This window comes from Pygoscelis adeliae, unplaced genomic scaffold, assembly GCF_000699105.1.
Source record: "Pygoscelis adeliae isolate BGI_AS28 unplaced genomic scaffold, ASM69910v1 Scaffold356, whole genome shotgun sequence".
Taxonomy (NCBI): Eukaryota; Metazoa; Chordata; class Aves; order Sphenisciformes; family Spheniscidae; genus Pygoscelis; species Pygoscelis adeliae.
Genome location: NW_008824949.1, coordinates 1,045,772 through 1,071,856, shown reverse-complemented (window position 1 = coordinate 1,071,856; position 26,085 = coordinate 1,045,772). Strand labels below are relative to the sequence as shown.

Below are 26,085 nucleotides of genomic sequence, written 5' to 3'. Positions count from 1 at the left end.
TTTCAACTCCTGTTTCAACTACCTAGCTCCATAAAAGAGATGGTGTGGTTAGCTGGGGTTTTGGGCAGCGTCTGTTGTTTTTGTTTGGGTTTTGTTTTGGTTTTTGGTTTTGTTGTTTGTTGTTTTGGCTTGGGGTTTTTTAAGCGTTTACCTGCAAGGACAGTTTTTGTACTTTTCAGCGATATTTAAGTAAAAATGTTAGTGGATAACAACAGTATCCACTACATTACTACTTGCTCCTTTTTGTCTAAATTGTCAATCCAGCAGCACAACATTTCAAATTTGCTTTCAAGAGGTGCAGAGCCATCTTACCTTCACTGGGAGAGACAGAAGACTTATCAGAATAAAATGCTAACTTTACATTATAAAATACCATGATAATAGCTCAATTCTATGATATTCTGAGAAACAGGATGAGGTGGGAAGGCCAGATTATTCCAAAAGACAAAAAATTGTTTAAAGGAAATATTTTTTTTTAGGTTCATAATTCCCTAGAACATAAAAATCCCTCCCACTACTCTAGTCAACACAGAACACATCTCATATCTATAGACACTGATATAGCAGACAGATTTCACAACCACCTTCTTCTGACTCAGGCTTTGGAAGGGAAATACTAAGCAAGAGCAACCAAGACAGTAGGAGAAGTTACAGCCCGTCAGCTAAAAACAACAACATAATCTTTCCCAAACCATGCAAGAACAAAGCAGTTTCAAGAAGTTCCTTATACAGAAAAAAAGCATTTCAGATGCTCCCCGGGGAAGAATGCAGTAGAGGAAACTGTTGCAGCATGCCTGAATGCCACAGGAAGTGCTCTGCTGAGCACAAACGGGGAAAAAATTCATGAGCATTCCCAGCTTCTGCAGAGCTGGGGCCGGAGCTTGGAAGAACACTGATAACACCCTGGGGAGTCCTCACACTCACACAGCTGGACCCAGGTCTGCCTCCCACGTCATCACATGAATGTATGTGGCAGGAAGCAAGTAGCCAAATCCCAGTTCTTCCCCGGTATCAGTGCTCCCATCTAATATGCCCTCAATCTATCAAAAAACCCCAAACCAAAACAAAAAAAGCATCTGTTTTTTTCCAGTAAGAGCGCTTATACTATCAAAAGCTTAAATCAGGGGAGGACAGAGGTTACGCTTTTTGCTTTTCTTTTTCTCTGTGTTCTCTCACCAGAGGCCTCAATGTTACTACCACTGCCAGGGTAAAGTTTCTGCAGCTAGATTTCTCTCTCTCTATAGATCCAGCTGCTGACCCTGCCTTACGCACACCTTCCCAGGTCTCACTAGGCTTCTGCCCATCAAGCCTGGCTCCAACCAGACATCTACAGGCCCTGGGCACAGACTCAGCAAGCCCCATTTCTGCAAAGAGGCAGCTCACAAGCAGATTGTCTGATACTTTCAAGAAAAAGCCAAGGTCCACAAGATCCCTCAACACATAGGGCACCTCTTATCCTAAAAGCTGACCCCATGCATGTTCCCAAGTCACTTTTTCAGGGAGTTGAAGCAAGCACCTCTTGCATGCGGCTCCCCAGACAGAGGGTTCAATTCAGGCTCAGTTAGTTCTGAGGCACTAGACATCCACAGAGGGCTGGTAGATATGGCACAGGGCCTTCAGGAGACCTGTGCCCTTCCAGAAAGGCAGCTGAAGGGCAGGCCATATGTGCAGGCCACTGACTCCAGCCCACTCTCAATCACCGTGCCTACATCTGAACACTTCCCATGTTAACTAATTCAACATCCCTACTGCCATTTCTAGACCGTCATCCAGCCTTACCTCTGTGTCCCCTACAGAATTCAGGGTCTCTCTATGCTCCATGAATTCCCTGAACTGCAAAATCTCTCCTCCCCGTTTAAATAGACGATTCGCAAGTTAATGCATTTTTTCTTTCTCCCTGCAGCAGATGTTCAAATTTCTCCCATCGCACCCTCTGGATTGTAGTTCAGCAGAGAGGCCATAAACCACCACGCGTTATGGCCAGATGGAGTTTACCAGTTGACACAAATGAAGACCCCAGACACCACAAAAATAAACAGTACACAGATAGTGCCCCTACACCAACCATTTCCAAGATGTAGTAATTCTATGCCAGGCTACACCATGATGTCTCTTCAGCTGCTCAGGGGAGCTGAGTCTACCAGAGGGTTTGGTGAAAATGCCCTGATAGTGCTTACAGGTTTTTTTGGTAGTGGAGTGAAAGCTTCCCATGTAACTTTGAGATACCTCTACTGTATGGTTCAACCTCTTGCCAGTTAGTTAAGTTTCTCACACAAAGGAAACGGAAACCCCAAAGAAATGATGCTAAAAGTAGCAGAAATGCTGCCCCTCAGAGACACACACTTGGGAACTCTCCCAGCTGTGTATGCAGACTCCTTGAGAACACTTAAATAACAGATACAGATATCTTATGCCTGAGAACCAGTGGAAAAAAACAGCAGGGAAGCAGGTTATTTTGATGCTGATAAATTAGCGTCCAGACAGTAAAACAGAGTTCAAGAGAAAAAAATCAGGAGTCCCTTTACTAAACCTATCAGTTACTGTTCTGTAACTGATCTCTTTTTCACACCAATATAGAGAATTTCAGAGAACAGCACATGCATTTAATTAGGAAGAACAAGCATTACAGAGGTAACAATGTAAACAGAAATCAGAGAGCTCCAAACCCAAACTTGATCACTTGGGTCAAGTTTGCTAGGAACACATGGTGTCTTGAACATATATCATCTAGGAAGCCTATGGATCAACAGCAGGTATTACAAAGCCATTCTGATACTAAAGACAGAAACAATATCTCCTTTACCCAGAGCTTTCCTGGTTTTGTTCGTTTGTTTCCCCATTTCCTCCACATGCTTGGGGAAAATGGGATTTGAAGTCTTTTATGGGAAGGAAATAACAGAAAACCCACTGTCTTACTAGTAAGGCAACAGGCACTGCAGAGCTACGTTTAGCAGGCAGAGAGCTACCAGGACAAGAGGCGGTATAACGATTCCACGGCCCCTTCTTTCAAACTTCTGGTAATTTTCCTTTCTTCCAATCTCCTCCATCCCCGTACAATTTGCTCAGCACACGGGGGTTAGCCCTCTCACCAGAAACATCCCATCAAGCAGATACACTGTCAGAACTTTCTTGCTGTTGCCAACACAATTATAGTCAAAGGCTATCCAAAGGCTGTTGCATTCAATTTCACAGTGCTGATCGTGTCAGACAGCCTGCAGCGCCATCCTTTATTTTGCCCCTTGTCCACCCCTGCCTTTCCTATTCACTTTTTAGAAAAGGCTACTTTAGCCACACTTAGGATCTAGGATGTTACTCATAAGAACAGCTATATTCTGGCAGTTGACATGGAGAGCAGAGGACAATACTCCTAGGAGACAGCTCAGCCTCAGTGAAAAGTAGCTCAAGTTTGGGAAAGAAGGGAGAAGTGTTAAAAGTATCAACTTCCCAACTGGACTTCCTCATAATAATTTGTATCTTTCATCAGGGTACTAACAAATACTGAACAGCCTGATCAAAACTCAGAGTTTCTCTGTGTCCTGTCCTCCCAAATCAGTGCTCCTCCTCCCAAATCAGAGCACTCAACTGGAGTTTGACCACACATCCTCCAGCTAACACCACACTCCCTCCGTGTGTACATTGAAGAGCCTCCTAAAACTTCACAAGAGGATCTTATGTTAGGATCAAAGTACAAAAAGCCCTTTTCCAAAACTTCTGGATTAGATCTTTTCGCCAAGTACCCAGGGATTTCAAAGTTACTGTTTCTAAAATACATGTTCAAGACCTAGCACTGCCAAGAAATAGATTTTTCATTCTCCCAAAGGGTTACCCAACAGCAAACCTTAAAATAGGTTCTCAGTTCTTAAACAGATGCTGCTGTCATGCAAAAGGTCGCTTTGTGGCTAAATACACCATTATACTGTGTCAACTCCCACCAGAAGTAAAGGTAACTTCCCAAGAAGTAAAAATATAATTTAATGTCTAGAAAAGGAGGGTGTTCCTCAAAAGACAGCTCTTCTCCACCCTCTTTTTCTTGGTATCTTGCCTGAGAACAAAAAGGGCAAAGGCCTCCCAAGCCCTGGGAAAGATCACCTGGATTATGACACTGATTTTTCTTTTTTCTCCATTTTTCTTCCTAGTCAGTATGGCTGAGTGGAAAAGGGAAAATTCCCTTTGTTAATGAGGTGGGTGGAGGTGTCTGTCTTATATTAAATGCCATGATCTACTTTCATAGCCCTGCCCCCACAGCATCAGAACTTAATGCCATGAATGCAAATCACAGCAACCTAGTTATTGCACATCAAAGCTGTCACTGTCACTCTTATTCTCAGGGTGGAAGAGACAATCAGACAGTTGACATTTACTCTTTAGCTCTCAGGGTAAACAGAAACTAAGTCACAATATCTCTTCTGCTGCTCCAGAAAAGACACCGATCCCACACTATCCTGCAACAACCGCACTGCCAGGCCTAGTGTCCCTTCTGCAGTAACTCCACAGGGAAGAGTGAGCTACCCAACTGCACCTGTGTTTTCCTCTTAATAGCTGTGTTTTTTGAAGTTATCCCTTCCCGCTCCTCTTAAACTCCTCATCAGCAATGAAAGCCACCCCAGTGTGTAGAACACACTCCAACAAGAGCATTCCTCCATAACAGAGGCGGTTTGTGATCATATACCTTCTTATTCAGGGGCACATACCTCTACCAATTACAGAAACTGCTTGCACTGGAAAGCAAAAACACATTTAAAGCTCCATTTTAACACAATTAAAGCAGTTTGAAAGTAAGAAGCTGTCGATCATGCGGCACGCAGAACTACGTGGACTATTATGTGTTCTGAAGACCACTGCTTAGAAACTTCTAATCCCAGTCTAACACATTTACTGGCAACAGATTTCCGGTCTAGATTCCACAAAAAGCTCCCAGAAAAGTAGTTTTTTCATAATGCTCCATTCTGAGAGGAGGTTGTGCAGCTGCAGGTACAAAATTGGGACATATTAAGGGACCTGGCACTCCTCAGTAAAAATGGTTAAAAACACTCAAAAACAAAGTTCACAGCAATGGGAACATAATGTGGAAATCCTCTTGAGCAATCACAGGCTACTAGACTGAAGAGAGTTCCTGTCTAGAAGCACAAAATACCTGCACAGACAGAACTATGTTGTAGTCGAGGAGATAGCCCGGGCTGCAGTAGCCCACAGGAACAGGAAGGATGGTTTTGCAAGAGGTGCTCCTAGGACAGGAACAAACAGCTACTTTTGTCCTACAGCATCTGTACTGGCTCCAGTCAGGGGACATGCTTGTCCATGGTTGAGCACCTGATGAGACTTACCAAAACATGGCATGTTGCTTTCAAACACTCCTCGTGACGACTTGACAAAAAGGGTCACTAAGAAAACCACAAGAAACTGCCTCACCATTGCTGCATAAAACTGCTTTATTAAGCATACTATTTTCTAATAAGTCATGCCCTGGGAAGCCCTCACACTGGGGCTCATGCTAATGCTAAAGATAACAGAAAAGCCTGTTGCTACTGGGCAAACTCAGAACACAGAAGCATCTTTTCCAGGTAAAACTGCAGCTAAAGAATTAAGCTTCCCTCCATCAGTATTCAGGGCCCAGACAGCTCTGGCAATGTGTCTGTTCTCATCACAGAATTGGACAAGCTGGAAATATGAAGCTTTCTTGTACTGCTGGTAGACTTTTAATACGGATAATTAGTATTGTTTGGGGGTACATACCCACCAAGAGGGAGTAAAAAGGCATATGGCTCTACCCTGCCTTCCTGAAACAGCTCAGAATGGGCTGCCACCACTGCAAATTGTTTAAGGGAATGGATTTGTGCCTTCTTCCAAATGCTGCCTCAACCTGCTTACTAGTCAAGTAACCTTTGGAGAAAGCTAGCTTCAGTCTCTCTTCATGGATTTCCAGATGTTACTCAGTTGCTCTGTTACTCAGAGTAATCTCATGTTACTCAGTCGTCATGGGAATTTTGCAGCTCTCCTTCAGTACTGTATTGCCTGCAAATTTAAGCAGCAGGATTCTAAATCCCTCTTTCAGATTGTTAAACACACTGGGCAAGATTTACAGCAGTGCTTGCATGACTTGAGACATCCTCTCCCAACTGATTACAAGCGGGACACAAGCACTTTGGAAAATTTCATTTGACGGTAAATGTATCTGACATCAAAGCCATCTCACCAGATATCTTCCCTAATTTAAAGAAGATGCAATGCTATTTTTCTTTGCTATTACTTGCTTAGCTGCCATATCACTTTATAAAAATCAGTTTAAGCTGACAACAGAGCAAACAATTTAGTGGAAACTAACCTATACCATCGAGAAGGGAGGAATTTCTGACACAAGCTTTATTATACAAAGATCCTTTTCTGGCATTCTGCCCCATCTCCTTTCTCCCACCTCATGTACTCTTGCTGCTTGTTACACAGAATCCCATTACTCTGTTCAGCCATTTCCCTTCCATATTTGTCTCTATTTTATGCTGACAGGAACAAAAGAAAGAACAACTTTATTATAAGGATCTATTTGAAAGTCTGTATCTTGCTTGCTTCCCTGCATTTAGAATTGTGTCTTCTTGCCCTGGTTTCTCCACTCCCAGTACATCAGAGGCATATTAATTTAGTTCTCTTAACATCTACAGACACAAAGCACTTGCAACAGGGGATACAGCAGTTAAGTTCTTACTCATGTCTTCAATTATTTTTACTGAATTGCCTCTTCTTTTAAAATTTGCAGTCTTGTTAAAAGTACATTTGAAAAAACCCACAAGTTTGCTACTAGCTATTTCCAAGTAATTAAATCCATTAATCCAAACAGGGAGCAAAGGAAATAAAACTACTTTCTCCTTCATGCTTTTCCCCCCCTCCTCTTACTCCATAAGAATTATAAACGCTCTTATCCCACTAAATGTTATGACCAGCACTTACTCATTCTATTTTTTGCTGCCCTTATCTTTCTCTTGCAAGCCTTAAAACAGTAATTGCCCTGAAATTGGAAAGAATGACAGAGGGTCCCCCCCCAGTAAACTTAAAATTCGATCAGTCCCTCAGAAACCAGGCTGTTCATTGTTTCCTATGTTCTTAGTTCCTAGGTTTTTATTTCACAGCATTCAGATTTACAGTTTTACTTTTCCTCCAGCCTGCTTCCACCATGATGCTGAATATTTCATTTCTATCATCACTACCAGAAAAGGTGTTTCTAAAAGAGGATGCAGAAATTCACACATCGGAAAACCAGCCCCACAAAGATGCACAGTAGCTAAGTTTAACTGCAAATTCAAAAGCCCGTGCAATTAGAGCTGGCTGCACAAGGACTCAGTGACTAACTTCCCAAGGAGACAGCTGGCAGATTTGCATAGCTGTGTCTGCTGGCGGGTTTGCAGAAACAGGAAAAAACGAGAGGACAAGACAGAGTGACCATAGCGACTTGCGGCTCTGGCACGCTGTGCTTTCCGTCCAGCTCACCTGAGGCACAGGGCAGCCAAAAGCTCCACCTTCGCTCAGTGCAGGTTCAATTGAGAATCTAACATTTAAGACACTCCATCCTTGTTGAAGTTTATAGACAGATGTGTGATCTACAGAAATAAGCAGATTAGAACAGGCCTGGAGATTGGCAGAGTTAGAAATACGCTGAATAAGCACACGCACCTTGTCAGCAGCCACCACATTCCTGGAAGGCCTTTCCACAGTTCTGTTTTCACACAGACAAGTTAAATGCCCCCCTTCCTCAGCACACCAAGTACCCTGCGCCATGTTTACAGAGCAAACTGTACTTCTGCTCCTCCTCGACGCCTTGAGGGACAGCTTATCTATAGCCCAGGCCTGCCATCTCTCTCAGGAAGAGCTACGCAGTTCTTCGGGCCGGTCTCCGGCTGTTTGTCCCCGTGCAGGAGCCGTCACGCACCACAGCAGGCCCGGCTTGCGGCCGCTCCCAGCAGCGCCCAGAGCAAGGGACGGCCATGACTCAAGCCAGCACTGCTTTGCAAAACCACTTGGTGAACTACGGCCTATGGGAACACGCAAGAGAAGTCCTTATGGGCACAGGCAAAGATTAAGGTGTGTGAACACTTCAACCTATGCATATAACAACATCTATTCAAAACACACCTTTCCCTTCTTATTCAACAGTTCAATACACACAGCACTAGCAATAAGACTCAGGATGAGGCTCCAGGCAACCACTAGCATTTTCTGCTACATGCCCTCCAACCGCGCTCACACCGTCAAGCCAAGGGGCTCCTGTTTTGGACACTGTGGGTCAGCTACTAAATTTTAGGGCCCACACCTGGTTGAAGAGGTTGCACAAAGTACTCTTGCCTCTCTGGTAGGCAAACAAGACAATTCCCTTTGTTCTCTTGCCCCAGGGACCAGATGACCAACTTCTCTGGCCTGACCCATCATTTCTACAGCTAATGGAACTGGAGAGGAGATAGGAACCACGGGGATTTTCCACTAGAGCCCAGCGTAAGTAGGGCCTTAACTCAAGTTTCCAGCACAAGCAACATCAGAAAGGGAAAGTGAACTTAGGGAAAAACTTAGTGAAAAGTTGAAAGATCAACTGAATACTGATCCAAGGTGAGGGTAACGCAACAGAGTTGCAGGTGTTAAGTTTCACTAGAGGAATTTTTGTTTTTAAACAAGAGCTTATAAAAATACAATCATTTTCCCAGTGAACCACCCTGAAATCCTGTGCCTGGGCACAGAAAGTGGTTTTTTTGGTACCACAGGAGGTGTGGAAGGCAGACACTGAATAGGATGCGTGTGCTGCCCATTTCCTTTGGTTGAAATACACGAGATAAAATAGTATAATTACCTTAACTTCTTCCTGTAAGCATGACTTCAGGATACTTCTCTAGCATACAGCTGTGATCCCAACACATTAATTTAACTTTAACTTTTCCATTAGGAAATTCTCAGTCACTCCAAATCAGCAAGAAAGAATGCTATCAGTGACAACTTGACATCTACCAGTCCGCATTTAGGCCAATAAACAACCAGCTTCCTCGCAACAGCAACAACCCACTTTTAACATGGTATGGCCACCTTTACCAACCCTTCAGGAAAAAAAAAAAAAGCAGAGAGAGCCAGAAAGCAGCTTTTCAAGTAACAGCCAAAATATCCTCCCCCCAGAACCTGGGGGCTGTGGTAATCCCCTTTTTGAAATGCTAATGTCATTACAACCATAGCACCAGAAGACGAGCAGTGGTGCCTGGGTGACAGAGCCTCCGCTGTGCCCTTACACAGATGATTTAAGCTGGGCCTTTTGTAACTCTCCTCCCCAAAGCTCCCTGCCCAACATCAGGCTTGACAGGAGCTGCAGCTGCCATCCGACCCTCCCGAGGAGCAGGGGTGGAAAGATCAAGCTGATTAATTCATACGTGCAGGGCAGGGGCCAAGGCGCAGCAGCCGTACACCGCAGCCTTGTGTTGTCCAAATGTGCACACGAGGACAAAGACGGGCTCGGGGGAAGACTTGAAAAAAGGCAAAGCAAAAGGTCCCCAACTGCTTTCTTGCTACCGCTAAACAACTGCACAACAGTAAAAATAGTTACAGCTGGTCATTAGACTCGGCACAACAGATATTGGTATAGGAGAGCACAGCTCAAAGAAACTAATCAACATAAATATGTCTATCCTCACAGTCCCAGGAACCAGCTCCGCCTCAGGGAGGAATCCCTCCCATGGAGAAAGCTACTCCAAAGGGATAGAAAGCAGTCAACTTCCCTGCAAAAGCAACTGGAACTAGTTGCTGTGGGGAGATAGGAGACCAGACCGGGCACCACAAGTTTCATCCTGCCACCATGAAATACGTAACAACTAAGAGATGGTTACCAGAGGACTTTCTAGTTTTGTTTTCAATTTAGTGTACAGTTTTCATTGCCCCCGATACCAGTCAGGGAATCACCAGGGAAAACCAACTTCAAGTAATGATTCTGTTTTAAATACTACAGGATTTGCTGCAAAAGAAGTTTTTCCTACAACTTATCATTTCCTGCCATCTCCCAGAGAGCCTCCCACTACAGGAGAAAAGGGAGACCATAACCACAATGGCTGAGAAGTAAATCAAGCTAAGTTTTACTGCAGGTGAAATACAGGTAAATAACAGACTGAAACAACATTTGCCATTCACAAACACTGCTGCATTTACAGCAACTCCCACTTCACTATGAGATTGGGTGAAGCTACTCTAACACCACAGAAATAATACATAAGAGCCCCAAATCTCTCTGCTGGAAAAGAAACAGGAACTATTTCACCTTGAAAGTTCAGTCACCCCACTGCTGCTTAGGTGTTTGAACTCCTACCTATAGAGAAGTATCTGCATTTAACGGGGAGGCCAGCCTCTACTGTCACAGAAAGAAGAAAGGTGACAGACCACTCTGGAAAGGGAGATGTGTTTGTTCTTGTTTGTGGAGGGTACACAATGGCAAGCAGCTTTGAAATGCTGCCACCAAACCCAAATAACTTTTAAATGAAAAACACAAAAGCTTCAGTTCTGCAGGCACCCTCCCTTGGTGCTACTAACTAACCAATGTCAGGAGAAAAATTTCCTCCATTTAAAGCAACTAATTAAGTTAAGAGTTCAGCAGATAGAAACAGACTTAGTGATAGATGTTTCCCTGCTGTCAGGGGATGCAGAACAGACATTCGTTTTCATCCTCTCTAATCGCTCCACAGCGCCTGACATGGCCAAGCATGAAATACTCCTGACCTGCCTCAGACAAGCGTCAGGTGGCCAGAGGTATGTGGTAAAATAGTTAAATCTTTGCTCACCCTAACTGTAGTCAGAGAATGAATTTCCTCACAACACCCCTAATTAGCAGCTTCCACCAGTCTCTCTTGGTTTTACTGACAGCAAGAATCAAGGATGCTAAAAGCAGCCCTATTTGTGTACCAGCTGACAGGCTGCAACATCCCCTTTCCCCCATGCAGTCATACCACTGCCCACCCAAGGACTCAACTCTTATATGGGATCAGCTCATGACTGGAAAGAGCTGGTTAAAGTGGGACCAAACATCACCAAGGCAACACTGACAGGAAAACTAAAAGAAAAAAAAAGAAATAGTGCTCTGAAAAGGTGCTCCAGCCCTGAGGAGTCTCCACAGCTGGAGGCACGTGCCAAGAGGCAGTCGATTCTCCAGGGTGCTAAGAGGAAGCAGAACTTCTCACAGGGGCTAACCTCTTCCAGCAGAGCACCCACACTGCACTTCAAGTGTGTTCACCCACCAGAGGCACCGCCTTACACCAGCAGACAGTGATCTGGTCACCACTGCATGCACCTCCTCTCCCACACGGCAGAAGTACGCTAACAGTGCCTGACTGCCAGTCTTGTGACCTGCCTCAGACCAAACTTGCCGACTATTTGTTTCACTGCTGCTTCAGTGACACAAAATTGAACAAGGATCCTGTACCAATAGAGAGCTCAGCTCTCCCAGCACTGTACTTCTCCCCCAACTATTCCAGAAGTGGAGTCTAGCTTACTAAATACCGCAGAGGAAACAGCCACCATCAAAGCACAAACTGTCAACTTAAAGATAACATTTAAGTATTTGAGAAGTAAATGCAAATAAAGAGATTCAAAGTGGGAAGGCCTGAAGGTTAAAATTATGCTAGCTCAAGGACATCACATTTCTACATCACAGCAAGGCTCATTTCTGCTTTGGGCTACTGGCAATAACATTTGCAACAAGACTAGCTTGTTGGGAAAGAAAAAGAAGTGGAGGACTAAAAGAATGCAATTGGAAAAACAAACTTGCCATCTTCATGGATTTTACTAAGACTTGTGCTCAAAGGCAAACTCATCGCAGCTTGTGACTACGTCCAGATTTTGCAGCTTACGTATTAAAAATGAATAATTTCCTCAGTTGAAACAAAAGTGGTGGTTGAACCTAAACACTCAAATGGTAAAACCTTTATCTTTTCTTAGTATGTTGTAACCTAAGTCAGTTACACCCAAGGAAGTGTTTACAATGAAACCTGAAAGTTGTTCTTCAGGAGCATTCAAAGATTACTTTTGCTAGGGAAAGCAAAACCAGCAACAGAATGGAAGAAATACTAGCTTTAGGATAATACAGAGCATTACAGTTATGGTCCTTTGCCTGTGCTAAAGAGAAGTAAAGATGTGCTGCAGCATAACGCGAGGCTCAGCACAACTCTGACAGTACTGGTCCTTTTCAAGAAGCACGTCAGCAGGTCTAACACTTGAACTACTGGAGACAGGTTACACAGCAGGCGCATCACCAGGACTCTGAGTTTCAAAGTTTGCTGCTCTGAAGGTAGGGGTGGAATGGGCCAGGGGAAACATCATTAAAAACCCACGCTTGTCCCCTCCCAGCCAGGGATAAATCAACAGGTGTGGTTTTTGTATGACACACCAGAAGCATGTTCCTAAAGGCCCCTTCAGCATCAGGTAGGTCTCCTGGAGATAAACCTCCAGGATGCTGGTGGTCCACAATAGAGAGGCAGCACCAGAAGTCCCTAACCCACTCTGATATAACTTATACAGTGACACACAGACCCCACCTGGAAAGCATCACCATCAGCAAGGAGTGATACCTTGGTGTTGACAAGGATCCAGGGTCTAGCAGCTTTAATAGGTTTATCTTGTTTACAGGAAGGGTTCCTTTACAGTGGGTGTAGCAGCCAAACAAATGCAGGATGGGGGAGAAGAGCAAAGCAGCTTTTAACTACAAAACTGAACACAAACTAAGAAAAGCAGAACCTTCTGAGAAAGTCACAGGTATTTCTCTAAACATGGCAGAAACTTCCACTTGAAATTCCTCCCTATGTCTTGTTTCACACACAGTTGCTATATGGTCTTTCACAGTTTCTCTCCCCCCCCAGATCCCCAGCCATGATGTTAGAGCACTTGTAGGCAGACACAGCCAGTGCTCCAGTAACTGACAACTTCACCCTGCTCTGCTCCCACCTTCGGGAGATTCCTGCCTTGAAGCTTCAGTCGCTGGAGGGCACACACACTTTGTAACCCTCAAGTCCTCAAACTCTCTGTCAGTGTCTCATTAGTCAGTCCTGTTGCATATAGAAAAGCCTCAAAAGCCTGATGTTGTAAAGGTATATCCTGCATCAAGACACTCTTACCTAACCATTAAAAAAAATAAACACACACACGTGTATATATATGTGTATTTCTACTAGAGTCCTCCCTCCCAAGGCCATACTATTCTCAACCATTCTAATGTGATTGCATAACTAAAACACTACCTTCTTTCAGGACTTACACTACTTAATCACCAAGACACTAATTGGCTTTTTAAACCATCAGGATCTTTTTCACAACTCCACCTGTGGAAAACTTCACCTTCCTGTTTTGCTGCACTCCTCTCTGTCCCCCTCCTCTCCTTCCTAGAATCTTATTCTCCCCCGATCCTCATTCACCTTCAAGCTATTCTGCCACCTTCCTACAAATCTCCATTTGCTTCTAGTCCTTTTTGATGCCTGAAGAATCTCCAGATAGCTCCATTTCCTTCAAAATATTCTAGTTCTACCTAAAACAGAAAAACTTCACCAGTTGTCTCAACAGCTGACATCTCTGCTGAAAAAGAAGCAGAAGAAAATGCAAAGTTGCTTAAACAACAAAATTGGTAAGATCACAAAACAGTTTTACTCTCTTTCTGATGCATAGTTTTTTGGGTGCCTAAGGGCATGTCTGACATGAAACTCGCTATACACCATGTTGGTCTTTTTCTCAGGACATAGAAAATGTTCCTTCAAGCCAGAAAAGCAGCAGCAGCCTCTGGCTTTCTAGTCATGACTCTGCATGTGTCAGGCCTACCGTGTTTCTTCCCTGTCTGTGGGTTGAAAACTCAACAGAACGTCCACCAGAGGTGCTTATGTCGCTCTACAGCAGGGCAACATTTTTCAAATCAGACATGCTTCTCCCTTTACTGACAAAGTAAAAGATGTATCTCAAAAGCAGCAGCAATGTTTCTTTCTGCTCTCAAACAAGAAAAGATTTTCCCCATTGAATTAAGATGACTGGCTAGACCTAAAATGCTGAGCCCGCAGGATTTAAAGATGCTCTTTTGTTACACCCTACCGTTCAATTCTTTGGCTTCTGCTTCCCCTGAAATGCTTCTTACCTCGCCAAGCAGATAAATGCACTTATCCTTGCATTCACGGCATTGGCCCTATAGAGAAGGAACACAGGAGGCATCTCCATCCAGCACCAGCCAGGCCAAGGTACCCAAGTAGTGAGGGAGCATCCCCACAACATCCCTCTTGAGATTAGGCAGTCTTCTCAGCACAGGAACTCCAAGAGTTCCCCTCCCCCTTCCATAATACAAGGATCACTGTACTAGGCTGGGCCAAAAAGCTCATTTTTTTTCTTCAACAGTTTAGCAACAAGCCCCATCTAGCCCAATCCACCTAGCACATCCTATAACTCATCTAAGCAGCCCCATACCTAAGGGGTTACTTCAAATCCCTTCAACGACATCTGGAAGCAAGCAATTCGCCAGTCCTCCAATGCCAATACAATACTGCAGAAGCAGAGCCTCAGGGGAATTCCTGCTTGCAGAAGACGACTAACACTCCCCAGAGGTTTCGTTCATTAAAAGGAAAATGTTTTTTTAGATGCAGATCAGTGCACACAGATAAGCAGGTACAACCTCTTGAGACAATGCCATAATCCTGTCACTGGGTTCCAGCCACCCTCACGAAGGTACAAGCATTTTTGAGCTTCCTGTTCAAGTGCCTTCAGCGCCCTACCTTCACTCTTGACTATCAGCAGCTTGTTATCAGCAGTGTTTTAGCAGTCCTCATCTAGACACAGATTGCTGGCTTTAACACAGGGCCTTGACAGATTCAGCCACAAAAGCTGAAGACTCAACAGTCTACAGCTACCCACCTTGCCCTACCACTTGTTTCCCACTTATCACCCACGTAAGCATGCTGAGGACGTATCTACTCCACAGCTTTACATACCACACACCAGCTATTCCAGCAGTATTTGCAGTAACAGCCCAGGCTGAAGTTCGCCATAGTTCCAGAGCAAATTTACTTCTTGTTCTGCCATCCCTGCTGCAGAGTCAGTAATAGCTGGCAGCATAACCAGGAGGTGGTAACTGCTTGTGCTGCTACAGTTAAACATAGGCGCTGGAGAAGCAATGGCAGACATGGGTTGCACAGATAAAAACATTCAACATATCCTAAAAACATAATACCTCAGCTGCAATGGTAACCAGTTTAGGACTCAAGAGGAACAGAAGCAGCAAACCAATTGTCAACTGGCACAAAGCAATAGCAAGCAAACTTTCTTCTGTCCTGCTGTCAGGACTTTTCCCATGACACTAGGAACACACCCAAACTCTTCCCAAATGATTGTCTCAAGTACATAAAGAGGAAGGACTCAGTGATAGAAGGAAGCTGCATAAGAAGATAGACAAGTCTGTACCTTCAACTTAGTGGGCAGCAGTCATCAAGGGACACCAGTCAGAACCTGGACTGAAGTTCACAAATACTTTCTCTTGAAGAACAAACCATGCCACTTAGCACACCTCCTGCTTCCCTCTACAATGAAGCTCCTAACAATTTCCATCTTTCTCATTCTAGCCCAAGAGGCTAAGGTGAGTTGGACCGGACAACTCTTGAGTTATTTCCTAAAGTAGCTTTTTTTCCTGCTAGCAACCGTGGCCAAGAATTGAAGGCCCCTTAATACTAGGTGTGTGTGATACCAGTCTTGCCAGGAGTAAAATTCAGGCATTGGATAAAAATCCAGGATTCAGAGGATGCCATCAGCTCTTCTCCCATCTCCCACTCTCTGAAGACTAAAATTTGGTAGGTGGTAAAACCCCCCTCCCACACCTTTAAATACTTCATTATGAATCCATTCCCCTCAGGACTCTGTCCCTGTATTCCGTTTTTTTGGAGGAGAGGGGAAAGTTCAGACTAAGCAGATCAAATTTCAGAGTTCAGCAAAGATTTACACAAAATTTTACACATTTAGAACAGATACAGAAGCCAAATATGCTTCCCGATTCCTCCCAAAGTTATGTACATCCATAACATGCACACAGGAAAGATTTTAGACTTCCTCTGAGCACAGGAGATGAAAAGTAGGAATATCCAATGGAATATATCCAGAGTCATGCTCTGTGATGAGATGTTCACCTTTTTCTTGATTAAAGGAAATAAAAGGTTTCTTGCCTCAGTTTGCTCTCCCTGTCCTCCCAATCCTCTCTGGCAGCCTCTCAGAATTCTCACAAGCAGCATCTCTCTCTGCGTTTTAATGAAGTATTTATTCTATTTGTTTTTCTTAAGTCATTTAAAGTTAAATGCTATAGAAGGCACAGAGATCCCTTCAAGCACAGTGAAAGACATGAAGTTGATCTCCCTCTCTCAAACTGAGGGCAGTCATCTTTCCCAAATACAAGGGACAAAAATGGAAATGGGGCACAGAGATGGATCTCAGCCTATCCAACACAACAAAAGTATAATGGAAATCCTAGCTCATAGCCACTTATATTAACCAGTAAGACATCACACTCATTTCTCATAGTACAGCAGTGAATATAAATCTACTTACATGCAGGTCCTTTGGATTTGCTGAGCCAACCTAGGACAGACAAAAGGAAAATGCAGGATTACTATTATGCTTGCTTTAATTCATCCTTCAACCATTAGAACTGGTTAAAATTAAACAAGTTCTGTGGCTTCTTGAGATCCCTATTACTCCCTTCGAGCCAGTTGCTTAAATAGCACTGCCTGGATCAGCGTAGGAACAGTGTGAATATTATTTGAATAGTCTAATTCTGGGCCCATCTGCATTTGCTTCCTAGCCACCTTTGCGGCCTGGACATTATTCTGCAGCTCCTCACCATGCTCTTCCGTACCACTTTGCTCTTACTAAGCTCTCCGAAGTGACTGGAAAGAGGAATTGCACCTGAAACTGCTCCCCCTTCTCTCCATGGAGAACTACACACTTCTTTGGGCTGACCCTGAAGCACGCACACTTACATGAAACATGCAGGTTAGCATCAAGATCCTCTGCTCATTCATGACACCTCCCCACATTTCTGTCTGGCCATGCAATGTTATAGTGTCCTTGTTTTCATGACCATTGAATTCATCCCTAGCTGTATGAACGCCTTCCTTTCAGCTGCATAATTAGAGACAAAGGAAACGTCTGCTTTGCACAGATTCCCAAAGAATAGGAACAAGTCTGAATCTGCTCAATGACTGGAGTGCACTCTAACAAGCTGTTCTATGCAATGCAAACAAATACCAGCGGTATCCAAGAGCTTCTGTGCAGAATAACCTTGGCACTGAAAAGACCTTAGAACAGCAAGCAGCAGATTGGCTGCATTTGCGTCAGAGACAACACACAGGAATGAAGTCGTTTCAGTTTATTCAAGCTCAATTCATCATTTTAATGGCAATCCTAAAAATTAAAGAGCTAGCTTTATAGCATTTCACGTGTGATCAGTCAACAAAAATCAGCCTGTGTCTAAAGCTAAATGGACTTAGATTCACCAAGCCTGCATTATTATTAATTTTTAAAGGTTAATATTTAAACTCTGTCCTTTATGGGTATTGATATTTGCTTAATTCAGGATGTTTAATACTTTTACCAACACCTTTACTTGCATTTCCCAGGACCAGGTGATGCTATTATCAATAATGAAAGGCGCAACCTATGTTTTGATAGGTTTCCGACAGAGCTGGTTATGAATCCAAGAGAGATTACACCATTTGGAACACAAACGATAGGAAGCTTTCAGAGTATTTTAGAGACTACGTGTTAAAATTTAATGAACAACTTAATCTGATCCGCTGTCATCCTTCCAAAAATAGCCTGGCCAGACAGGAGGACCATTGTGAATGAGATATAAACACAAGGCCTTTGAGAGCTTGGGAATAACCTTAAGGGCCAGAGATGGGGGTTGGGGGTGGGAAATCACAGCAACAAAGAAAGAATGGAGAAGCATTATCTGTAGAAAAGCAGACAAAACGGTTGTTATTGCTCCTCTCCATCACTTCAAAAACTCCCCATCTCTATCTACTAAGCACTACGAACTGGCTTTTAGTTACATTCCAGACAAACCCTCAAAGAAAACAGAAGAGGCAGATTAAGAACTAAGCCTCAGCATCTCAGGTCCTTGCTTTCTAAGTCTCTTCACCTGCTCATTCCTTCATTATTTCTCCCAACTAACCTTGGAGAACTTGCTGGACGGGAAAAAAGGAAAAAGGTACAACAGTGATAAAGCTCAAGAAATATTTCTGAACAGCACTGAAGTTTCCATAAATTCTCCTCTTCTGTCATAGCTTCATTGCTTGCCCATCACCAAATGCTGCATTTGTTTTGTGTTAAAATATGTGCAGCGGTTATTTTTATATTCATGGATATCTTCCTGTGAAAAGAGAGCAGCTTCCCCAAATTCTGCAGTGTGCTTAGTGACTAAGCAACTTATCATACTCATCTCATGGCACTCCAGGATATTTGGATAGATTGCTTGAGACAAAGTGCTGAAGATTTTTCTTAAAAATCCATGCATAAATAAAATCAATTTATTACCAGAGGACAGACCAGATGCTTGCTGACTGGAAATGAGTCTGCCCTCTGCATTAACCACGTGGCAAAGAGAGCACATTCCTGCCCAGAACATGAATATATCTCTAAGCCTCCTGGAACTCAAGCAATAGAATTTCTAAACAGCAAAATTACTGTAATACAATATACATCATATGGTTTTAAACATATGAATCACAAGCTCTGCTTTCTCACTCAGAGCTGAGCCAGCCATTGTCTCCATGCTTGTCTGTTTTTCTATGAGAACATTCTTCAGCTTTTGTAGCAATTGCGAGCATGTCACATTGACCCCGCAATTCAAGGTAAGCATTACCACCAGGAGATTTAATACAGTCTCTTGCTTCATGTTAACATCACTTTCCTCTGCCTACTCTGAATGATTTTGCTATGTAAAGTAATAAAGTGAGGATTGGTGGGGTGGTTGGGGGACAAAGATGAGGGAAAGATGATTTTCCAAGTGCCTTGCCAGTATTCTTTGTTTCTCCATCTGGCTCTCTGCTCCTTGGCTGACTTGCTCATTAATGTTACTCATGGCTGGTATGCTGCTGCAGGTGCAGCTCTCCGGGACCATGATGCATCGCTGAGCACCCCCATCCCTCCCAGCAATTGGCAGTTGGGTTGCTACCTCCCAGTCTCAGAAAACCTGCACATGGAAGTGCTCCTCAGCGAGCCCTTCCCCCTCCCCAGGACTTTTTCCCCTGCACGTCTTACCCTCTGCTATGATCTTGAGCTCCCCTCCACATGCACTCACTTTCTCACTTCCCCTGCAGGAAATGGTTCATGCCTAGCCACTATAATCCTATTTAGCTGATGATCTGACTTGATCAGTTTACCACAGCTGGTTTCAGGTCCCGAAGCAAAAGGAACACAGAAAGGGAAACAATGCAGAACCACTCTCGGGTCTTCCGACATGCTTAACTAGTGTTTTTGTTAATGTGACTGGATGCCTCAAAAGTGATACTAAAAGGCTTGCCAGTATTGTGGCTGCCTTTCCCCATCCAGCAGCCCATGCAGCAGAAGGCATTTGCATACTGATTACAGACTCAGTTGAAGGTGCTGCAGTGTGTAATGGGAGTCTCAGATGGGGATGGTGCACTCCAGCCCCAGGCTGGGAGGCATATCTGACAGGCCTACATCTGAAATGAGGCAGTGACATTATCACCAATAACAGAAAGACTGGAAAAAACAAGGATAGACCTGATCCAAAAAGACCTTGTCCCTTTTCCACTTTCACTATCTGTTCTTGCCAATTTGTCACTCTCATGTGTGTCCCGCACCCCTCATTACCTGCAAAGCCAAAATCGGGCCAGGAAGACATAGAAGGTCTGGGATATCTGATTTCAGCAGCCTCTCCCTTCCAACTTGAAGAGCCAGAAATACTAAAAGGAGATCAACTCCTCCTCAGCAGTTTCCAGCACCAGCAGACTTTTCCATACAAGATCACCTCGGCTTAAGTGCATCTGGCAATTAATATTTATTCCGCTCTACCACACAGAGGCCAACTCAAGCTTCACTGATGTTGAGGAGCGTTGATCATGGGACATTTTCAGATGCCATGGTATGTCAAATAAATAGGACTTTTTAGAGTTACATCGAGGTTTTGTTTTCAAAGGCAAGTTATTGTTCTACATTGCAACAGCTACTGAAGTCAAATGTAAGTGCCTTTTTGGGATTAACCTCCTTCAAAGTTCTGTGCAAGAGCACACAAAGTTATTCCCTTCCATCCCATGCCACTGATGATCAGGCATCCCTCTACAGACAAGAACTACATCATGGCTGGTCTGAGAGAAAAGATGTATTTCAGGGTATACTGGGTAAACAAGCACATACTTCACACCATGTACTACCTTGTGAGTATCTGGTATATTTTCTTCTTCCACTCATTTCTAAGAGGCAGATCTCCTCATCTCTGCTGACATTTTACATATCATCCCATTGCACTATTTACATTATTCACAACACTTGTCCATCAGATAAACATCAAGAAGTTGGAAAGGGGAGAGGGAAAAACTCAAGCTGCAAAGAGGATCTAATAAAGGGGTGCAGTTAGCTGGTGCTGAGGTGTCAGAAGATAGCACACAAGGAAAGAATGAACAGATTCATCAGCTGTGCAAAGAGCTGAAGACACTCTGTGCTTCCAAAACTACTTCACATGAGCAGTTGCTACAGGGCGTACAGATAAGAGTGTCTACATGAGAATCTCACTCAACCAAAATGTGGTCCATGCTCTCGAGACAGTCCAAGTGCCCCCAGCTGCTGTGAAGGGATGAGAATGGAGGGGAAAAAAGCTGGGGGAATCAAAATGACAGGGTAAAGGACAAGCACTTATTTACTAATATGCAAGACACTTTCAGTTCAAACACTGCCCTCTGCTTAACAAGTAGCAATGTAATTTTTCTCGTGAGTACTGAAAGATGTGTACAAATGCATCAACCATCACCAGCTTCCCCATAAAAATATAAGGCCACCTCCATACTTATACATCTCCCCCTCCCTGCAGCATATGCAAAGGCTTCACTTACCTGTGGCCTGTGCTTCCAAGATAAAGGTACCAAAGATAACTAGCAGAAGAAATAACCCATGGCTAGTCAAGGCAAGAGACGATCCTGTGTTGCTCTTTGGTGCTACCATTCCATGGCACATCTTTTACCCACAGAAGTTTCTTTTTAAAAAATTCCCAAAAGATCTGGCTGATCAGGAGCACCTCAGTCTACAAAAACAAAGACAAAGAAAGAAAGAAACAGTAAGTTTTGAGCTAAACACCTACAACAGAAAGGTTGTTTCTTGTTCAGATACAAACAAGAGCAATCTTTTGCATGTTCTAACATTTAGGAATCTTACCAAGTATTCACAGTTCACAAGGCAACGGGAACAGAAAAGGCAACCTTCCGCATAGGAAATACTAAAAGGAGCTGCATTATAGAGACACCAGAACTTTTAACTCACCCTCTAATACTTCAGGTGTGAAGACTGCCTAGCTTACAATTAATTTTAGCTTTTCCTTTCAAGACAACCCCAGAGGATATAGCATCTGGAGAATTTGTTTCAAAATAACTTCAAGAGAGCCAGCCTTCCTACACCCCTACCACCTTACAGAAGGTCTCCAAGACACCGCAGACTGTTCCTAGACAGCTAGGATAAATAAATCAAATGCTTCTTCAGCCACCTGGAGAGGCACAGCAAACCTGACAGGCAGCCGGCAGGCAGGCAAACACACACTTATGAGGAGGAACGTAAAACAGCTTGCAAACCTCAGGTATAATGTTCTGACAGTACAGAGCATAGCAATTAAAACTGCAGGATGTGACACTGCTCATACCTGAGGACTGAGGGATTCAGCCACAGCCTATCAGGCTTTGTCACAGCAAAAACAGACTCATACACAAACACACAAAGCACAGCTAGCAAATCAAGAAAGCACAAAGTCGAACCCTTATTTTTAATAAAGGAAAAAGACCCAGCAGAATATACGTCCCACCAACCTAGTATGGTTTTAGCCTGCAAAACCTCCAATGGTAACTCTGGACCTGAATGAGTAACAATGGCATGCATAACTCCAATGCTCATGAAAGAAAGTTGGGACTAAAAATCTGTGTGTACTGGTTTTACAAAGGAGAAAGGAGAAAACTGGGATAAAGACAACTGGGTGAGTGATGGAGTAAAAAAAAACCACACAAGAAAAACCCCCAAAACACCCAAACAAAAAACACACACAGACACGTTTCAACACTTATATCATGCTATTCCTGTATACAAACATCTAAAGCTCTCAAGGGGGAAAAAAAAGTTTGCAGAAATTAATGTTTCTTAACACTTGACCACAGGAATACTTTTAATTTTGAGGTAAGCCCCATTCAGCCACAGCTTCTTCAGTTAAATGGATATCCATTCTGACAAGGGATTTTTTTTTTTTTGGCCAAATTTCCCATAGAAATTCAAAACTGCTGGGTAACTCCAAACAAATTTGAGAGGTGCAGAGGTGGGTATCGTACTCTTTCATACCCTGTGAGAACATATGGGAGACCTGGGTTAGTGCTCCTACCACTAGGGAAGGCAGTATGACTTTCAGATCCTTAAGTACTTCTGAGATGAAGTCAACACACCAGCACTGACCAGAGAAACACGCAACTCAAACAGCCACAACTCACATTTCCAATTACTCAGGCAAAAAAGAAGCTGCATTATGGGAGGGTATACGTAGATTTGTCATTAAACCTGGAAGTCATCCTAGTGAAAAGAGGGTTTCCTTAGTTCCATGTCACTACTTCGGTCATATTTACTTCACAAAAGGGCTATCTTTAAAATTTGGATCTTTCAAGTCAATTAGTCTCTACCAAAGAAGAAGAATTTGTCTGCATACACCCCCGCCTTGAAATGTCATTTCAAGATGACATTTAAACTGCTGTGTGGCAAGTCTGGAGCTGATGCTACAATAAACTCTGGGTCTGCCCCTTTTGTTTCTTGCTTCATTTGGAGAGGAAGGGAGAGGAGTGAAGCTATCCCACTCTACGCCTGTAGCACAGCCTATAGATTTCTCACGTATTCCACAGACAAGAAGCCAATGCTTTGTTCCCCAAACTCCTACCATGCAGAAAGGAGTAAGGATGCTGCCACTCACCTGCTAGAATTCCTTCAGCAACAATTAGACCACGGAATGAAAAAAAAATACTCCTCTGTGAAGAAAGCCAAGCCAGCTAGTCTGTACATCTGCCCCCTCCTCTCAAATCAGATCTCCCACATGAATTTTAAGTTCATATTCAATTGGAATATTCATCTGGCCTATACTGCAGGCCAACAGCTGGCTGCTTTCTTCTAAGAGTCACTGCTCTACACTGAATTACAGCTCTGACAAAGCAATGCACCATCTTCAGCAAATAGCCCTTCTGATTAGATCAAGACAGGTCTGTCATCCCCATTCCAATTTAATTGCAGCCTCATTAGTGCAACAAACTCTGCAAGTCTTGCCAAGGTATCTTTTAAAGGTGGCCTTCCCTGCCCTTGGAACAGTGCTTGCCAGGTGACATATCAGCGGCCAGGAGAGGCAGGGAAGAGGGCGTACAATTATCACAGAATTTGCTGAGCCGACGGAGGTGTGCTACCTTGCCCCAGAGGTGTTTTCCTCTCCCAAAGATTGCATGTGGAAGCCAGCAGTCCAATTCTGGTCTCTGAACAACAACCAAGTTAGAGATACCTAAAACAAGAATATCTTCTGGGGGAATCAATTATTGCTTATTCTCGATTCACTAATAGATTGCTCCAGAGTACAACACTGTTTCCCTCCTTTTTTCTAAAGCCAGGCATGGTTTCCCCATCTCTTTTCAGCTACCAAGTCACTTCAGTCCCAGGTTATCAGGGGTCCTGTCTGTCAGAGGCATGGAGCTACCCCACAAGGAATGCTGTAAATTGCCGCTGCTATGCCTACAGTAACATCCCACTAAGCTGACTGAGTTCAGTGTGGGATTTGAAGGAGACACAAAGGCAGTAAAACCATTTAGTGGAAGACAGCATCGATAAACCCCTCAGAATTGTTAGGAGACAATGGACCCAGGTACTGCCTGTGAGGATCCTCCCTCGGGCTTCAGCCAAGTTACAAAACTTCTTCCCAGCCTTGACCTTTCCTTGGCAAAATTAGAAGATGAAAGAGACTCTGGCTAGATAAGAAGGTATCCTTTCTTCCCAGAGGGGAGCTGGTGGTTGGGAAGCTATTTAAACAGACATTCAATTCTCTGAAAGTTGACTGTTGTTTTAGCACATTCCTTATACCTACAGCTCAGGGGGAAGCAGCTTTCATAACAACTCTTCAGGCTTCCACCTCCAGGAGTTAACTGGAGTGCATTGTAGAGCACACACGTTTGTCAGAGACGTACTCTCAGGGAGATAGCTTAACAGTTCACCGGTTCACGTGAATCAAAGCGATTCCCTGTTTACACACAGCATTAAGGAACAGGCTGGTTCCTTTAATGGATCCTAGAAACAATGAGGCAGAAGCCATCAGTAGCACAAGTATACAGAGCGAGGACACTTCAGACCCGTTTCACATGCCACAGCCTGGCTGAAGGGTTATGGGAGCATTAAGTTTAAACAGAGATGTTTTCAAAGATAATATTTAGTACAGCCAGCAGTTCCCATAAATACAGTAAGGAGGGGAGAAGAGATTCTTCTCTGTTAACAGTATGTTCTGTTAACAGTATGTCAGTCAATAGAGGGTTTTGGTTTTTTTTGGTTTTTTTTTTTTTTTTTTTTTTTTTTTTGCTTTCTTTTTAATGTGCGCTTTGAAAGACACCTACTAAATAAAGATAAGAAAATAAAATGCCCTCTATGGCCACAAAATCAATAGTCACAACCGCTCAGGGAATGCTATCAACAAGGGAAAAAGTATTCATTGCTCCCGGGTTACAGCCATCCCCAGCTCTTTCTTTTCTTGAAGTCTTGTCATCAAGCAACCTTCCCAGTAATGCTTCAGCATTAGTCCCCCTCGCTGCACGGCCAGCCCTGCTCACACAACTTCTATGTGAACTCCCTGAAGCAGGCATCAGCTTCCACTGAAACCACGCAGGCCAGACTTTCTGCTCGCTGTTTCCAAAGGTGACACACTCGCATATGGCAGGAGGTCTTTCTAAGCTAAGCTGTTTGGGGACCTCTGCCATTTATCTTGTAGACCTTCAGGAGCTGCCAACTCATATCCCTTGATCCAAGATCCCTTCGTAAGCATGCGTACATTTTCCCAGGATTATGACCAATTTTCTGATTTTTTTCCCCATTTTGTCACAGCAGGACTCCTAGGTCCCCATGGAAAAGTGTTCTTTGGAAAGTCATATGCTCAGGACATGAAAGAGAACCAGATTTGGGTAGTTCTGGTGCACCAAGGATATAGGATGTCAGGGGGGTGGACGGGACAGTCTGAGGCTCTCCAGTTGCTCAAGATGCCTGGCATAGCTATGTCCTGTGTCACTGTTGCTGGAAAACAGGTCTTCAACCTGGATTCTTCACAGTATGTTTAGGGAAGCGTTCAGAATGTTTGGAATGCTACTGGCTTGCTTTTAAATACCATACTTGAAACTTGCCAAAAGAAAATTAGTTATCCTCATGCACATCAGAAATCTGTTTTATCCACATAGTTTCCCCCTCACAGAATAATACTCAGAAATTGTTTGCTATATCTTGAATGCACACAGCAAAGATCTTGGCAGCAGGATGAGTGATGGGTATGCACAGCATACCTTTTGAAAGGCTAAGCACAAGGATTGTTCTTGCCTCATGGTCATGCTGCAGGTGGAACCTAATGTGAGCAGTGTGGTTCAGAGGATTTAACCTTCACCCTTAGTTGCTGGTTTTGTTGTATCCTTATTTTGTCTGCTTTCAATGAGCAGTCAAACTTTAAAGCAAAAAAGTCATCCTCTTGGCTGCTTAATAAGAAAAATTACAAAAAATCAAGTCCAAGTGCCAGAAGAGGAACGAAATCCATAATTCTATTTACTTTTTGCAGTTAAACCAGTGTAATTGAAAGCTTTTAGAAACAGAATTGTA

At 43.6% G+C, this 26,085-nt stretch overlaps 1 protein-coding gene across 1 annotated transcript in view; it reads right to left on the bottom strand.

The window, feature by feature from the left end:
* KIAA0247 (KIAA0247 ortholog) overlaps window positions 1-26,085 on the bottom strand; it is an 83,462-nt gene that overhangs the window by 28,454 nt on the left and 28,923 nt on the right. The window contains exons 3-4 of the mRNA XM_009325586.1: window positions 21,081-21,268; window positions 16,555-16,584 (exon numbers count right to left, since the gene is read on the bottom strand). Coding sequence (XP_009323861.1) covers window positions 16,555-16,584; window positions 21,081-21,201 — 151 coding nt within the window. The 5' untranslated portion in view covers window positions 21,202-21,268. The remainder of the gene's footprint in view (window positions 1-16,554; window positions 16,585-21,080; window positions 21,269-26,085) is intronic.